We start from the raw sequence: 17,909 nt of genomic DNA, 5'->3' as shown, positions 1-17,909 counted from the left end.
TTTCAGGCTCCAGACATTTGGGTAAAGTTGGGGGACTGCTGGGAGGTTTACTCAGTCCTTCTAGAGGTACTCTATGATGCTCCACAGTGAAGTCCAACTAGACTGCTCTTTCTTCAAAGCTTTTGACAAAGGGGTGCAGAGTTGGAGGAACAGCTGCTCTTGCCTCGTGGTTGTTTCCATGGATGACAATTCAAGGCTTGTAGGGTTTGTGACATCCTTGCTGAGGGGCCTTCTGAGTTGACTCGGGCGTATATTCCTTCTTGGAAGAAACAGAGATGGGAGGTGACCATTTTCTAGTGGGTACCAACTCCTTAGCCCGCGGTCTCAGTGTCCTCTTCCTTCCTGGTGGAGAAGACAAAGTATTTGTCACCAATCCCTGTAATTCTGGCTCATCACCCCAGTAGTATCGAGGCTGAGCAGGAACATACCCAGCTGGCACACAGCGTAGTGCAATGTAGGAGGCCATGTTCTCTCCGGGACTTTTGAGGTTAATCTGGGTAGATGAATCTAGAGGTTTACTCACTGTGCTTGATGACTCCTCACTTGAGCTGTCCTGGGTGAGTTGTGGACCACTTAGTTTCAATTCTTGCACCGTGGAGGGGTTCCCCCCCCCCCCATAAGGCGGGAAATCTTTGCAGGCTTTTGTTGACAAGATGAAGAACGCAAAGCACAAAACTGGGCGCCATCTTGTGCCAACATACAATCAAAGTCCACACTAACAGTTGAATGCTCACCGTGACATGCAGGCAATTCCACGGGATCCAATAAAATTATACAGTCCTCTTGTGACTCATAACGAATTTTAGAATCATAACGCAGTGGTTATTCCTCGCTATTTCTCTGCATTTTTTCTCTTTGCAGGCAACTCAGTCTTGTCCCTCTGGTGACTCTTTAAGGCCTCAGAGGACTGGAAAATTAGAAATTCTGTAGGCACTTACTTTTCTCCGTTTTGGGAACAGGCATGCAGGAATCATCCCATTTGTGATGCCAAGATAGCTCCGCCCTGCAGCGTCTGAGGAGCGCGCCCCAGCCTAGGAGACAGCAGGGTAGAGTTTGGGTCTTTTCATGGGGCTCTACCGTCTCCCACCCGGAGGGTAACCAGGGACATGTCCAAGGTGCTGAAGTCAGGCTATTAAATGGGGGATGTAACTCAACTGGTTTACCTTTAAGCCTTTTGTCTCGTGACGCCACTGTTCCATCCGCAGATGATGTTGCAAATAGAACAGTCCACTCATAGAGATAACTTTCAAGGAGCAGAGCTGAGAATGGACGGCAAAGTTCGTTTACTGAACAAACTTAGTAAACAGTCCAAAACACTTTACATCCAACAATAATTGAAGCACCAAATCGGTATGCGGTGTGACAGAGAGGATTTACGGGTAGGCAGGAGAAACCACAGTCCCAGTTATCTGTGGGTCATGCTCCCAGCAACGCACTTCCTTCTCTTCAGCTCTCTACCGGTACACACTCACAAGTGCCATGGCACTCTGTGTTGTCTGGCAACTCTTCTCATTCCGTTCTCTCTCTGCGAACTCCTGCGTAGTCCCCAAGCAGTCATTAGGCTATCGTCTCGGCCTTCTCCATTCTGAGTCTTAGTCAGGCAAGGTAGAATTATTCCTAGGATATGGCAGACACGCTTGCGCCCACCTCTGCAGAGCTACAGACACAGCTCAACTCTCCTACTCACTCACTTGCTAACTCAGACTCAACTCTTCTCTTCAGCACAACTTGCAAACACAAATATTAAGCACAACTTGTAAACACAAATATTAAGCATGGTCAGGTGACCACAAACTAACATCACAAAACGATACATTTCCAGACAGAGACAGCTTATTTGCAGACTTTAACCCTTTCATTCCTGCAAACACCAATACGCATTCTGCTGAATCATACCACATTCACAGACAATATACAAGACAATACAAACTACATATAGCATGCATTTATGAGGGACCCTGTTATTCTGGGCCACTACAAGTGTCTTTAGCATGTCTGTGGTGAGGAATGGCCAAATTTTAGCGATATTCCTGAGGTGCAGGTGACATTATCGTGCCAGAGATTGGATATGGGAGGTAAAACAGAGGTCTGAATCCAGTGTATGGCTTCCGCATTTGCCTCAGTGACTCTGCACAAACAGAACCTTGGGCCGAATATCCCAAATCTGGTGTTTTTCCTAATTTTCTCCTTGTTTTATTTCAAATACTGTCTGTTGTGTATGCCTGTAAACCGTACCTCCATTGTAACATCTTTTTCTGTATATCTTTGTATATTTATAAATATTTAGCACTGCTAGTCTTTTTTAGAATAAATCCGCAAGTTATTAGTCAAGCCTTGTCCATTTTAAATGAACCATAACGCCGAACATTGTGTTCATAATTCCTAGTCCAGGTTCCAGCTTCCCTGTGATAAAAGCTGGTGGTGGCAGCAAGTGTATGTGGGTATTGTAGAGTGCTGGAGACGTTAGACCCACCAGGGGGTGATTTGAGGTTTCGTTCTGCATAAGTGTGAGATTTGCTTCTGTATAAGTACAGAAGCCTTGGAAAGCTGGGTACAAATCCACCTGTATTCTAATGACTCTGCGTTTCTAACCCCACTAGAGTGATCGATTGAGGCCCTGCAGTGACAAGCGGTCATAGCGGCAACAGTATCCAGAGTAGTCGATCCGTGACAAATGGGTGACAGAGGCGGGATTGGTCCGGTCGCCCCTCTCTCTCCCTGACAAATCAGTTTTTATTATATTTTTGGGGGGAGACTGAGTGAGTGGGACTTTTATGGATGCAGTGATAACAAATAATTTTTTTTTTTTAATTTAGATTTTTTAAAATTATAAATGTGGGAAACGTTTTTAAAACTATTATCTTATTTTTTATTTTTTTTTTATAATTAATCTTGCACAAACATGAACCTCGGTCTTTTGAATGGCGTCATACACATGAGCGATTTATTCCCGCATCACGGTGTGGGGAAAATATTGTGGCATTTCATATCTTTGGGCAACAATATCATTGTTTTCAATGGGGACGGGACAGCATTGTGAGTAAGATGGGATGTTTCCCATTGAAAACAATGGGAAACACTTGCGCATCCTCTGGCGCAGCTGAAAATCTCACTGGAGGATCACAACTGTACTGAAGTGATGGGAGCCGTTTTTGACACAAAAATGCCTCTCATCCGCGGGTCACATAGCATGTTCCCAAGCACAATAACGGACCGATATCGCGCTCGGCCTTGTGAAACTAGCCTAAGGCCATGTTCACACGGCCGAGAGAATTGAGATTTGTGCGTTGTGAGATGTCACAGGAATATGAACCCCATTTAGAGATGAGCGAACACCAAAATGTTCGGGTGTTCGTTATTCGGAACGAACTTCCCGCGATGCTCGAGGGTTCGTTTCGAACAACGAACCCCATTGAAGTCAATGGGCGACCAGAACATTTTTGTATTTCGCCGATGCTCGCTAAAGTTTTCATGTGTGAAAATCTGGGCAATTCAAGAAAGTGATGGGAATGACACAGAAACGGATAGGGCAGGCGAGGGGCTACGTGTTGGGCTGCATCTCAAGTTCACAGGTCCCACTATTAAGCCACAATACCGGCAAGAGTGGGCCCCCCCCCCCTCCCAACAACTTTTACTTCTGAAAAGCCCTCATTAGCATGGCATACCTTTGCTAAGCACCACACTAGCTACAACAAAGCACAATCACTGCCTGCATGACACTCCACTGCCACTTCTCCTGGGTTACATGCTGCCCAACCGCCCCCCCTCCCCCCCACAGCGCACACCAAAGTGTCCCTGAGCAGCCTTCAGCTGCCCTCATGCCACGCCACACTCATGTCTATTTAGAAGTGCGTCTGCCATGAGGAGGAACCGCAGGCACACACTGCAGAGGGTTGGCATGGCTAGGCAGCGGCCCTCTTTAAAAGGGGCGGGGCGATAGCCCACAATGCTGTACAGAAGCAATGAGAAATAGAATCCTGTGCCACCGCCATCAGGAGCTGCACACGTGGGCATAGCAATGGGGAACCTATGTGCCACACACTATTCATTCTGTCAAGGTGTCTGCATGCCCCAGTCAGACTGGTAATATGTACCTTAACAGTAACCGCGTTGGTGGTAATGTGGTGGTGACTGAGGACCTAGTAGCACGGTTGTATTTTGTTGGTTTTCGGAATGCGGCCAGGATTAAGTGGGCCGTGGCGGGGGGATGGTGTGGGGGCTCTCGTTGTGTCGGTAAAGGTGAAATTCTTGGACTGCCACCAGACGAACCAATGTAAAGGCATTTGCCAAGAATGTTTTCCCTGTTGGAGGAGGAGGGGGATGTTTTTGAGGCACTACGTGTCCTCTCCACGTGTCCGTGTCCAGCTTCGACACCCAGTAGTTGTAGGGGGCAGAGGCGTCACCAAGGATGGTCGTGCGATCCGCTACGTACTCCCTCACCATCCTTTTACAGTGCTCCCGCCGACTCAGCCGTGACTGGGGAGCGGTGACACAGTCTTGGTGGGGAGCCATAAAGCTGGCCAGGCCCTTAAAGACTGTTGCACTGCCTGGGATGTACATGCTGCTCGATCTCCGCACCTCCCCTGCTACCTTGCCCTCGGTACTGCGCCTTCTGCCACTAGCGCTGTCGGCTGGGAATTTTACCATCAGCTTGTCCGCAAGGGTCCTGTGGTATAGCAACACTCTCGAACCCCTTTCCTCTTCGGGAATCAGAGTGGGCAGGTTCTCCTTATACCGTGGATCGAGCAGTGTGTACACCCAGTAATCCGTAGTGGCCAGAATGCGTGCAACGCGAGGGTCACGAGAAAGGCATCCTAACATGAAGTCAGCCATGTGTGCCAGGGTACCTGTACGCAACACATGGCTGTCGTCACTAGGAAGATCACTTTCAGGATCCTCCTCCTCGTCCTCCTCCTCAGGCCATACACGCTGAAAGGATGACAGGCAATCAGCCGGTGTACCGTCAGCAGCGGCCCAAGCTGTCTCTTCCCCCTCCTCCTCATCCTCCTCATGCTCCTCCTCCTCCTGTACGCGCTGAGAAATAGACAGGAGGGTGCCCTGACTATCCAGCGGCATACTGTCTTCCCCCGCCCCCGTTTCTGAGCGCAAAGCAGCTGCCTTTATGGTTTGCAGGGAATTTCTCAAGATGCATAGCAGAGGAATGGTGACGCTAATGATTGTAGCATCGCCGCTCACCACCTGGGTAGACTCCTCAAAATTACCAAGGACATGGCAGATGTCTGCCAACCAGGCCCACTCTTCTGAAAGGAATTGAGGAGGCTGACTCCCACTACGCCGCCCATGTTGGAGTTGGTATTCGACTATAGCTCTACGCTGTTCATAGAGCCTGGCCAACATGTGGAGCGTAGAGTTCCACCGTGTGGGCACGTCGCACAGCAGTCGGTGCACTGGCAGCTTAAAGTGATGTTGCAGGGTGCGCAGGGTGGCAGCGTCCGTGTGGGACTTGCGAAAATGTGCACAGAGCCGGCGCGCCTTTACGAGCAGGTCTGACAAGCGTGGGTAGCTTTTCAGAAAGCGCTGAACCACCAAATTAAAGACGTGGGCCAGGCATGGCACGTGCGTGAGGCTGCCGAGCTGCAGAGCCGCCACCAGGTTACGGCCGTTGTCACACACGACCATGCCCGGTTGGAGGCTCAGCGGCGCAAGCCAGCGGTCGGTCTGCTCTGTCAGACCCTGCAGCAGTTCGTGGGCCGTGTGCCTCTTATCGCCTAAGCTGAGTAGTTTCAGCATGGCCTGCTGACGCTTGCCCACCGCTGTGCTGCCACACCGCGCGACACCGACTGCTGGCGACATGCTGCTGCTAACACATCTTGATTGCGAGACAGAGGAGGAGGAGGAGGAGGAGGAGGAGGGTGCTTTAGTGGAGGAAGCATACACCTCCGCAGATACCACCACCGAGCTGGGGCCCGCAATTCTGGGGGTGGGTAGGACGTGAGCGGTCCCGGGCTCTAACTCTGTCCCAGCCTCCACTAAATTCACCCAATGTGCCGTCAGGGAGATGTAGTGGCCCTGCCCGCCTGTGCTTGTCCACGTGTCCGTAGTTAAGTGGACCGTGGCAGTAACCGTGTTGGTGAGGGCGCGTACAATGTTGCGGGAGACGTGGTCGTGCAGGGCTGGGACGGCACATCGGGAAAAGTAGTGGCGACTGGGAACTGAGTAGCGCGGGGCCGCCGCCTCCATGATACTTTTGAAGGACTCCGTTTCCACAACCCTATACGGCAGCATCTCAAGGCTGATGAATTTTGCTATGCGGACGGTTAACGTTTGAGCGTGCGGGTGCGTGGCGGCGTACTTGCGCTTGCGCTCCAACAGTTGCGCAAGCGACGGCTGGACAGTGCGCTGAACTACACTGCTGGATGGGGCCGAGGACAGCGGAGGTGAGGGTGTGGGTGCAGGCCAGGAGACGGTAGTGCCTGTGTCCTGAGAGGGGGGTTGCATCTCAGTGGCAGGTTGGGGCACAGGGGGAGAGGCAGGGGTGCAAACCGGAGGCGCTGAACGGCCTTCGTCCCACCTTGCGGGGTGCTTGGCCATCATATGTCTGCGCATGGTGGTGGTGGTGAGGCTGTTGGTGTTGGCTCCCCGGCTGAGCTTTGCGCGACAAAGGTTGCACACCACTGTTCGTCGGTCGTCAGGCGTCTCTGTGAAAAACTGCCAGACCTTAGAGCACCTCGGCCTCTGCAGGGTGGCATGGCGCGAGGGGGCCCTTTGGGAAACAGTTGGTGGATTATTCGGTCTGGCCCTGCCTCTACCCCTGGCCACCGCACTGCCTCTTGCAACCTGCCCTGCTGATGCCCTTGACTCCCCCTCTGAAGACCTGTCCTCCTGAGTAAGCGTTGCACACCAGGTGGGGTCAGTCACCTCATCGTCCTGCTGCTCTTCCTCCGAATCCTCTGTGTGCTGCTCCCTTGGACTTACTGCCCTTACTACTACCTCACTGCAAGACAACTGTGTCTGATCGTCATCGTCCTCCTCACCCACAGAAAGTTGTTGAGACAGTTGGCGGAAGTCCCCAGCCTCTTCCCCCGGACCCCGGGAACTTTCGAATGGTTGGGCATCAGTGACGATAAACTCCTCTGGTGGGAGAGGAACCGCTGCTGCCCAATCTAAGCAGGGGCCCGAGAACAGTTCCTGGGAGTGCTCCCGCTCCTGAGCAGGTGTTATTGTAGTGGAGTGAGGAGGCTGGGAGGAAGGAGGAGCAGCAGACAGAGGATTCGGATTGGCAGCAGTGGACGGCGCAGAACTGCGGGTAGACGATAGGTTGCTCGAAGCACTTTCTGCCATCCAGGACAGGACCTGCTCACACTGCTCATTTTCTAATAACCGTCTCCCGCGTGGACCCATTAATTGGGCGATGAATGTGGGGACGCCAGAAACGTGCCTCTCTCCTAATCGCGCAGCAGTCGGCTGCGACACACCTGGATCAGGAGCTTGGCCTGTGCCCACACCCTGACTTGGCCCTCCGCGTCCTCGGCCGCGTCCACGTCCTCTAGGCCTACCCCTACCCCTCAGCATGCTGTATTACCAGTGATTTGATTTCACAGGCAGGAAATAAATTGGCGCAAGACTGCAGGCCAAATATAATTTTTTACCTTTTTTGAAAACGAAAGGCCCCACTGCCTCTAGTGAATGAATAATCTAAGTTTAATAACTGTGCTGTTTTCCTGCTAATGTGTCACAGAACGTGAGGGTAGCAGAGTTATTAACTGTGGCAGAGCAGGTATTTTATTTCCCAATTAAGGAAAGCAAATGGCGAAGCCAGGAGTAAAACGTAGCTGGGTGCGTATGATTTTTAAAGGTGTCACACGCAGCCGACACGTGTCCACCGCCCTTAGGACGGACAGAGGCCGGACAAATAGAATTATTTTCCGTTTTTTGGCACCAAAAGGCAGCACTGCGTATATTCTATGAACATGAGAAGTTTAATAACTGTGCTGTGTCCCTGCTAATGTGTCACAGAACGTGAGGGTAGCAGAGTTATTAACTGTGGCAGAGCAGGTATTTTTTTTCCCAATTAAGGAAAGCAAATGGCGAAGCCAGGAGTAAAACGTAGCTGGGTGCGTATGATTTTTAAAGGTGTCACACGCAGCCGCCACGTGTCCACCGCCCTTAGGACGGACAGAGGCAGGACAAATAGAATTATTTTCACTTGTTTTACAAGCAAAAGGCCGCACTGCGTATATTCAATGAATAATAACTGTGTTGTCGCCCTGCCTATACAATTCTTTCCCTGCAGTATCAATGGAGGGTGCAATGCTCTGCAGAAGCGATTTTGAGAAGCAAAAAAAAATGCAGCACAGCTAACAGCAGCCTGGACAGTACTGCACACGGATAAATATGGCCCTAGAAAGGACCGTGGAGGTTCTTGAAGGCTACACTCACTCCTAACACTCTCCCTGCCTATGCAGCACTTCTGTCCCTAATGCCGGGTGCAACGGTCTGCAGAGGCGATTTTGAGAAAAAAAAAATTGCCACTGCTAACAGCAGCCAACACACAGCTATCAGTGGCCCTAATAAGGACCTTTGGGGGGTCTTGAAGCCTACACTAACTACCAATTCTTTCCCTACAGCAGCTCCGGTACAAACAGCACTGTCCCTCATCTAACTCACACCGCATCTGAGGCGAACCGCGGGAGGGGCCGACTTTTATACTCGGGTGACACCTGATCTTCCCAGCCACTCACAGCAGGGGGGGTGGTATAGGGCTTGAACGTCACAGGGGGAAGTTGTAATGCCTTCCCTGTCTTTCAATTGGCCAGAAAAGCGCGCTAACGTCTCAGGGAAGGAAGTGAAAATAACCAGAACACCGCATGGTGTTCGTTACGAATAACGAACATCCCGAACACCCTAATATTCGCACGAATATCAAGCTCGGAAGAACACGTTCGCTCATCTCTAACCCCATTCTTTTGACGGTACTGGTGTATCTTGTCTCCACCCTGCTCCGACGCAGTCGGTCAGCCGCTGTCAGTCTCCTCGCCAGCCAGCTTCGCATAATGGCTGCAATATGTGACAACAGCAAGGAGACTGACATCGCAGCAGCCAGGAAGGGGACAAGGGAGAGCAGCGGAGGGGTGAGTGACACGAGGCGGGAGGGGAGATGATGGGCACTAGAGATGAGCAAGCATACTCGCTAAGGCTAACTACTTGAGCGAGTAGTGCCTTAGCCGAGTATCTGCCCGCTCGTCTCTAAAGATTCGGCTGCCGGCGGGGGTGACAGGTAAGTTGTGGCGGTGAGCAGGGGGGAGCGGAGGGGGAGAGAGGGAGAGAGAGATCTCCCCTCTGTTCTGCCCCACCGCTCCCTGCCCCCCGCTGGCACCCGAATCTTTAGAGACGAGCGGGCAGATATTCGGCTAAGGCACTACTCGCTCGAGTAGTTAGCCTTAGCGAGTATACTCACTCATCTCTAATGGGCACCCATTTTCCTGCCCAGCCAATCAAGTTGTGGGCGTGCATTTTGCCTTCACCCATTCTTCGGGTGGAGACAAGATACACCAGTACCTCTTTTGAATGGGGTCATACACACAAGCGATTTTTTTTCCTGCATCCCATCTCCGGAAAATATCACTGCATGCCTTATCTTTGGGTGTTCCCTCGGTGCGCCTCACATTGTTTTCAATGGGGCCAGCACAGCATGACATGGCATACGAGGTGCACATGAGTGCGATGCGAGGTGTACCCACTGAAAACAATCAGAAACACTCCAGCGGAGGTTCACGACTTCCCTGAAATGATGCACGGTGACTTTAACATAAAAACGCCTCACGTTCGCTGGAACATCGCATGTTGGCGAAGCGCGATATCGGGCCGATCTTCACAACACAATACTGCACTCAGCCTTGTGAAATTAGCCTAATTCTCCACAATATCGCATGTACCCTACAAGGGCTCCGTATAAAATGAGAAATAGAGCGCGCTGCGATTTACTTCTGACGCGTTTTATACGGATGTCCCCTCGCAACTCCAACGCAGGAGTGAATGGAAGAATGAAAGTCCATAGACTTGCTTGGATTTAGTGTGTGTTGAGCTCGGTAAATACATGTGCGCAATACGTGCTGACAAGACGCCCGTGTGAAAGAGCCCTGGGAGTGATAATTACTCAGTGTAAAAGCGCCCAATTAGCAAATAATAATAATTTGTTCACTTATCGTTCATTTTATGCAAGCGTGAAAATCATCGTTGGCTCGTGCGCCAATTGTTCGGTTTATACAGCGCTCATCCCGTCGCTCTCATTCGCCGTACAGCGAGCGGAACCATCCTGGTAAAGAGAGACACTTTATCTCTGCGTATACGCCGGTGATCGGGGTCATCATTGGCTCATTTGCCGGGGCGAACAATTTATGGCGAAGTGTAATGTTTCCCGTGCGCTCGCCAGGATGCCATGAGAGGCAGGCTGCCATCCATCAGCGCCCAGAGGCTTCGCCTCGCTGCGTTCACTGTCACTTCGTTATTGATAGCGCATTGTAATCAGCAGCTGCGCCCCTTTGTGCGCTGCCAGACGAGTTTGAGGATTGTGGGTCTCATTGCCTCGTAAAGGGATAAAAGCCACCCAGCGACTGCAAGGCATGACCAGACTGGCATGACGATGCCTCCGGCAGCCTGCTGCCATGCTTGACTACTGTGTGTGGCTGCAGCCCTCCTCCCCTTGCCGTGGATCACAGGGAGGCGACACCAGATCCCACACAACCCTCCAGTGGATTACAGGATCTGGCGGGCGACACAGCTGCTGTGCCAGGGCATTGTCTGCAGGGCTGTGGTGCCCGCTGCTCAGGGGGGGGCAATTCATGAATGGAGGGATGGAGCTGCTGAAGGAAGGCTGGACATAAGACTGGCATCTGCTCTTGCACCGTGTGCCCTCTGTGCCCCCTGCCGTGCGCCCTCTGAGCCCCTGGACATTGGTGCTCCCCCACAGACAGCCCTGCACATGAGGGACAGGATGGTGTGATCGAACAGGCATTGAGCGGTGTGGCAGCTGGTGCGGTGCCCTCCTGGCATGGCCGTCTGCCGTCACCCGTATATATGATGTCCCCCCCCTCCATGTGGCAGTGAGCGCCGGGCACACCGTCAGCCGCAGCACGCGTTGCCAGGATTGGCGGGGTGTTTTGTCCCTGCCGGCTCTCCGTCGGGGAGATGGGAGAGGGCATGTCTAAGCGGCTGAAGCTGCAGCTTGGCGGGGAGGCGGAGATGGAGGAGCGCTCGTTCAGCAACCGGTACCCGGACTACCGGCCGCCTACGGAGGCGGAGGAGCCGGCTGATGAGGAAGAGGAGGCCGCGGCGGCGGAGGAGCCCGGACTGCCGGAGCTACCGTGTGACAGAGACGGGAAGGTGAGGGAGTACTGTGTGTATACCGGCCACAACCGGGGGGCGCAGCGGGAGTGCTGTGTGTTATACCGGCCGCCTCCGGGTGGAGCAGCGCTAGTACTGTGAGTGTACATAGTGCATATACACCGGCCACCACCGAGGGGCGCAGCAGGAGTACTGCGTGTTATACCGGCCGCCTCCGGGTGGAGCAGCATCAGTACTGTGTATGTAGTGTGTATATATACTGGCCACCACTGGGGGGCGCAGCAGGAGTACTGTGTGTATGTAGTGTGTATATATACTGGCCACCACTGGGGGGCGCAGCAGGAGTACTGTGTGTATGTAGTGTGTGTGTGTGTGTATACTGGCCACCACTGGGGGGCGCAGCAGGAGTACTGTGTGTATGTAGTGTATAAATACCAGCCACCACCGGGGGAGCAGCGCTAGCACTGTGTGTATATACTGGCCACCACCGGGGGGCGCCGCAGGAGTACTGTTTGTATGTAGCGTGTATATACTGGCCACCACCGGGGGGCGCAGCAGGAGTACTGTTTGTATGTAGTGTATAAATACCAGCCACCATCGGGGGAGCAGCGCTAGCACTGTGTGTGTATATACTGGCCACCACTGGGGGGGCGCAGCAGGAGTACTGTGTGTATGTAGCGTGTATATACTGGCCACCACCGGGGGGCGCAGCAGGAGTACTGTTTGTATGTAGCGTGTATATACTGGCCACCACCGGGGGGCGCAGCAGGAGTACTGTTTGTATGTAGTGTGTGTATATACTGGCCACCACCGGGGGGCGCAGCAGGAGTACTGTGTGTATATACTGGCCACCATTGGGGGGCGCAGCAGGAGTACTGTGTGTATGTAGTGTGTGTGTATATACTGGCCACCACTGGGGGGCGCAGCAGGAGTAGTGTGTGTATATACTGGCCACCACCGGGGGGCGCAGCAGGAGTACTGTGTGTATGTAGTGTGTGTGTGTATATACTGGCCACCACCGGGGGGCGCAGCAGGAGTACTGTGTGTATGTAGTGTGTGTGTATATACTGGCCACCACTGGGGGGCGCAGCAGGAGTAGTGTGTGTATATACTGGCCACCACCGGGGGGCGCAGCAGGAGTACTGTGTGTGTGTGTGTGTGTGTGTGTGTGTGTGTGTGTGTGTGTGTGTGTGTGTATATATATATACTGGCCTAAAGGACATTGCCCTCTCCTGGTTCTCCTCCTACCTATCTGACCGCTCTTTCAGTGTCTCCTTTGCTGGCTCTACCTCCCCTCCTCTTCCCCTTGCTGTTGGGGTCCCCCAGGGCTCGGTCCTCGTTCCCCTTCTCTTCTCTATCTACATAGCCCCTATTGGACAAACCATCAGGAGTTTTGGCCTCCAATACCACCTGTATGCTGACGACACCCAGCTATACACCTCTTCCCGTGACATCTCTGCACCCTTCCTCCAAAACATCACCGACTGTCTGTCTGCTGTCTCTAACACTATGTCCTCTCTCTACCTAAAACTAAACCTTTCTAAAACTGACCTGCTGGTATTTCCACCCTCCACTAACCGACCTCATCCTGACATCTCCATCTCGGTGTGTGGCACCACCATAACTCCTAGACAGCATGCCCGCTGCCTTGGGGTCATATTTGACTCTGAGCTCTCTTTTACCCCCTACATCCAATCTCTGGCCCGAACACGTCAGCTGCACCTCAAGAACATCGCAAGAATCCGCTCTTTTCTCACGGTGGACACGCTAAAAATACTTACTGTTGCCCTCATCCACTCCCAGCTCGATTATTGCAACTCGTTGCTGATCGGCCTCCCCTGCACCAGACTCTACCCTCTCCAATCCATCCTGAATGCGGCAGCCAGGCTCATCTTCCTGTCCAGCCGCTACTCGGACGCCTCTGCCCTGTGCCGGTCACTGCACTGGCTGCCCGTTAAATACAGAATTCAATTCAAACTCGTTACCTTCATCCACAAAGCCCTCCACAGTGCAGCGCCACCCTATATCGCCTCCCTCATCTCAATCCATCAACCAGCCCGGGCTCTCCGCTCTGCTAACGAAACCAGACTGAGTGCCCCTTTAATTCAAACTTCTCATTCCCGCCTCCAAGACTTCTCCAGAGCAGCACCGGTCCTCTGGAATGCACTACCAAAGGCTACCCGAGCAATCCAGGACTCGCAGAGCTTCAGGCGTGCTCTAAAAACGCACCTCTTCAGGGAGGCATACCACATTCCCTAAATAAAGCCCTCTGTACTCCGCCTGATAACATGCTCCCTGACCTACTGACTGCAATCCCTGCTAGCCATCATAAACCGCTCCTGCAGTCACACCGTTTCTGCCGTCACACGGCTAAATGTCTGACCATTGTCTATGTGTATAACATCGCTCACTCTCCACCTTGCCATACTGTGCACATCTCCAGCCCTTTACCTTCACCCCATTACTTGTAGTATGTAAGCTCGTTGGAGCAGGACCCGCACCCCTATTGTTTCCATCAGCTGATTACTATGTAACCGTGGTTCTGTAATGTTTGTATTTTGTCTTTCTGTATCCCCCCTGTCTATGTAAGCGCTGCGGAATATGTTGGCGCTATACAAATAAAGATTATTATTATTATTATTATACTGGCCACCACCGGGGGGCGCAGCAGGAGTACTGTGTGTATGTAGTGTGTGTATATACTGGCCACCACCGGGGGGCGCAGCAGGAGTACTGTGTGTATGTAGTGTGTGTGTGTATATACTGGCCACCACCGGGGGGCGCAGCAGGAGTACTGTGTGTATGTAGTGTGTGTGTGTGTGTATATACTGGCCACCACCGGGGGGCGCAGCAGGAGTACTGTGTGTGTGTATGTAGTGTGTGTGTGTATATACTGGCCACCACCGGGGGGCGCAGCAGGAGTACTGTGTGTGTGTATATGCTGGGCACCACCGGGGGGCACCGCAGGAGTACTGTATGTGTGTGTGTGTGTGTGTGTGTGTGTGTGTGTGTGTATATGTATATACTGGCCACCACCGGGGGGGCGCAGCAGGAGTACTGTGTGTATGTAGTGTGTGTGTGTGTGTGTGTGTGTGTGTGTGTGTATATATACTGGCCACCACTGGGGGGCGCAGCAGGAGTACTGTGTGTATGTAGTGTGTGTGTGTGTGTATATATACTGGCCACCACTGGGGGGCGCAGCAGGAGTACTGTGTGTATGTAGTGTGTGTGTGTGTGTGTATATACTGGCCACCACCGAGGGGCGCAGCAGGAGTACTGCGTGTTATACCGGCCGCCTCCGGGTGGAGCAGCATCAGTACTGTGTATGTAGTGTGTATATATACTGGCCACCACTGGGGGGCGCAGCAGGAGTACTGTGTGTATGTAGTGTATAAATACCAGCCACCACCGGGGGAGCAGCGCTAGCACTGTATGCATATACTGGCCACCACCGGGGGGCGCAGCAGGAGTACTGTTTGTATGTAGCGTGTATATACTGGCCACCACCGGGGGGCGCAGCAGGAGTGCTGTTTGTATGTAGCGTGTATATACTGGCCACCACCGGGGGCGCAGCAGGAGTACTGTTTGTATGTAGCGTGTATATACTGGCCACCACCGGGGGGCGCAGCAGGAGTACTGTTTGTATGTAGTGTGTGTATATACTGGCCACCACTGGGGGGCGCAGCAGGAGTACTGTGTGTATGTAGTGTGTGTGTATATACTGGCCACCACCGGGGGGCGCAGCAGGAGTACTGTGTGTATTTAGTGTGTATATACTGGCCACCACTGGGGGGCGCAGCAGGAGTAGTGTGTGTGTGTATATACTGGCCACCACCGGGGGGCACAGCAGGAGTACTGTTTGTATGTAGTGTGTGTATATACTGGCCACCACTGGGGGGCGCAGCAGGAGTACTGTGTGTATGTAGTGTGTGTATATACTGGCCACCACCGGAGGCGCAGCAGGAGTACTGTGTGTATGTAGTGTGTGTGTGTATATACTGGCCACCACCGGGGGGTGCAGCAGGAGAACTGTGTGTATGTAGTGTGTGTATATACTGGCCACCACCGGGGGGCGCAGCAAGAGTACTGTGTGTATGTAGTGTGTGTGTGTATATACTGGCCACCACCGGGGGGCGCCGCAGGAGTACTGTGTGTGTATATACTGGCCACCACCGGGGGGCGCAGCAGGAGTACTGTGTGTATGTAGTGTGTGTGTGTATATACTGGCCACCACCGGAGGGCGCAGCAGGTGTACTGTGTGTATATAGTGTGTGTGTGTGTGTGTGTGTGTGTGTGTATATGTGTATATACTGGCCACCACCGGGGGGCGCAGCAGGAGTACTGTGTGTATGTAGTGTGTGTGTATATACTGGCCACCACCGGAGGGCGCAGCAGGTGTACTGTGTGTATATAGTGTGTGTATATACTGGCCACCACCGGTGGGCGCCGCAGGAGTAGTGTGTGTGTGTGTGTGTGTGTATATATACTGGCCACCATCGGGGGGCGCCGCAGGAGTACTGTGTGTGTGTGTGTGTGTGTGTGTGTGTGTATACTGGCCACCCCCGGGGGGTGCAGCAGGAGTACTGTGTGTATGTAGTGTGGTTGTATATACTGGCCACCACCGGGGGGCGCAGCAGGAGTACTGTGTGTATGTAGTGTGTCTGTATATACTGGCCACCACCGGGGGGCGCAGCAGGAGTAGTGTGTGTATATACTGGCCACCACCGGGGGGCGCAGCAGGAGTACTGTGTGTATGTAGTGTGTGTGTATATACTGGCCACCACCGGTGGGCGCAGCAGGAGTACTGTGTGTATGTAGTGTGTATATACTGGCCACCACTGGGGGGCGCAGCAGGAGTAGTGTGTGTGTATATACTGGCCACCACCGGGGGGCGCAGCAGGAGTACTGTTTGTATGTAGTGTGTGTATATACTGGCCACCACTGGGGGGCGCAGCAGGAGTACTGTGTGTATGTAGTGTGTGTGTATATACTGGCCACCACCGGAGGCGCAGCAGGAGTACTGTGTGTATATAGTGTGTGTGTGTATATACTGGCCACCACCGGGGGGCGCCGCAGGAGTACTGTGTGTATGTAGTGTGTGTGTATATACTGGCCACCATCGGGGGGCGCAGCAGGAGTACTGTGTGTATGTAGTGTGTGTGTATGTACTGGCCACCACCGGGGGGCGCAGCAGGAGTACTGTGTGTATGTAATGTGTGCGTATATACTGGCCACCACCTGGGGGCGCAGCAGAAGTACTGTGTGTATGTGTATATACTGGCCACCACCGGGGGGCGCAGCAGGAATACTGTGTGTATGTAGTGTGTGTGTATATACTGGCCACCACCGGAGGGCGCAGCAGGTGTACTGTGTATATACTGGCCACCACCGGTGGGCGCAGCAGGAGTACTGTGTGTATGTAGTGTGTGTGTATATACTGGCCACCACCGGAGGGCGCCGCAGGAGTACTGTGTGTATGTAGTGTGTGTGTGTATATACTGGCCACCACCGGGGGGCGCCGCAGGAGTACTGTGTGTATGTAGTGTGTGTATATACTGGCCACCACCGGAGGGCGCCGCAGGAGTACTGTGTGTATGTAGTGTGTGTGTGTATATACTGGCCACCAGCGGGGGGCGCCGCAGGGGTACTGTGTGTGTGTGTGTGTGTGTGTGTGTGTGTGTGTGTGTGTGTACTGGCCACCCCCGGGGGGTGCAGCAGGAGTACTGTGTGTATGTAGTGTGTGTGTATATACTGGCCACCACCGGGGGGCGCAGCAGGAGTACTGTGTGTATGTAGTGTGTGTGTATATACTGGCCACCACCGGGGGGCGCAGCAGGAGTACTGTGTGTATGTAGTGTGTGTATATACTGGCCACCACCGGGGGGCGCCGCAGGAGTACTGTGTGTATGTAGTGTGTGTGTATATACTGGCCACCACCGGGGGGCGCAGCAGGAGTACTGTGTGTATGTAGTGTGTGTGTATATACTGGCCACCACTGGAGGGCGCAGCAGATGTACTGTGTATATACTGGCCACCACCGGTGGGCGCAGCAGGAGTACTGTGTGTATGTAGTGTGTGTGTATATACTGGCCACCACTGGAGGGCGCAGCAGGTGTACTGGATATATACTGGCCACCACCGGGGGACGCAGGAGGAGTACTGTGTGTGTGTGTATATACTGGCCACCACCGGGGGGGGGGGGGAGGGGGGTACTGTGTGTGTATACCGGCCACCACCAGGGGGAACAGCGCTAGTACTGTGTGTGTATACCAGCCACCACCGGGGGGAGCAGCACTAGTACTGCGTGTGTATGCCGGCCACCACCGGGGGGGAACAGCGCTAGTACTGTGTGTGTATACCGGCCACCACCGGGGGGAGCAGCGCTAGTACTGTGTGTGTATACCGCGCACCACCGGGGGGAGCAGCGCTAGTACTGTGTGTGTATACCGCGCACCACCGGGGGGAGCAGCACTAGTACTGTGTGTGTATACCGGCCACCACCGGGGGGAGCAGCGCTAGTACTGTGTGTGTATACCGCGCACCACCGGGGGGAGCAGCGCTAGTACTGTGTGTGTATACCGCGCACCACCGGGGGGAGCAGCGCT

The 17,909-nt window shown here is 53.4% G+C and overlaps 1 protein-coding gene across 1 annotated transcript in view; it reads left to right on the top strand.

The window, feature by feature from the left end:
- Positions 1–10,536: 10,536 nt before the first annotated feature.
- The window catches only part of LOC136587058 (lanC-like protein 2), a 54,429-nt gene continuing 47,056 nt past the window's right edge, over positions 10,537–17,909 (top strand). Inside the window, exon 1 of the mRNA XM_066585491.1 lies at positions 10,537–11,343. Within this exon, the coding sequence (XP_066441588.1) occupies positions 11,149–11,343 (195 nt within the window). The 5' untranslated portion in view covers positions 10,537–11,148. The remainder of the gene's footprint in view (positions 11,344–17,909) is intronic.

This window comes from Eleutherodactylus coqui, chromosome 12 (genome assembly GCF_035609145.1).
Source record: "Eleutherodactylus coqui strain aEleCoq1 chromosome 12, aEleCoq1.hap1, whole genome shotgun sequence".
NCBI classification, from domain to species: Eukaryota; Metazoa; Chordata; class Amphibia; order Anura; family Eleutherodactylidae; genus Eleutherodactylus; species Eleutherodactylus coqui.
This window is presented reverse-complemented; position numbering and strand designations above follow the sequence as displayed.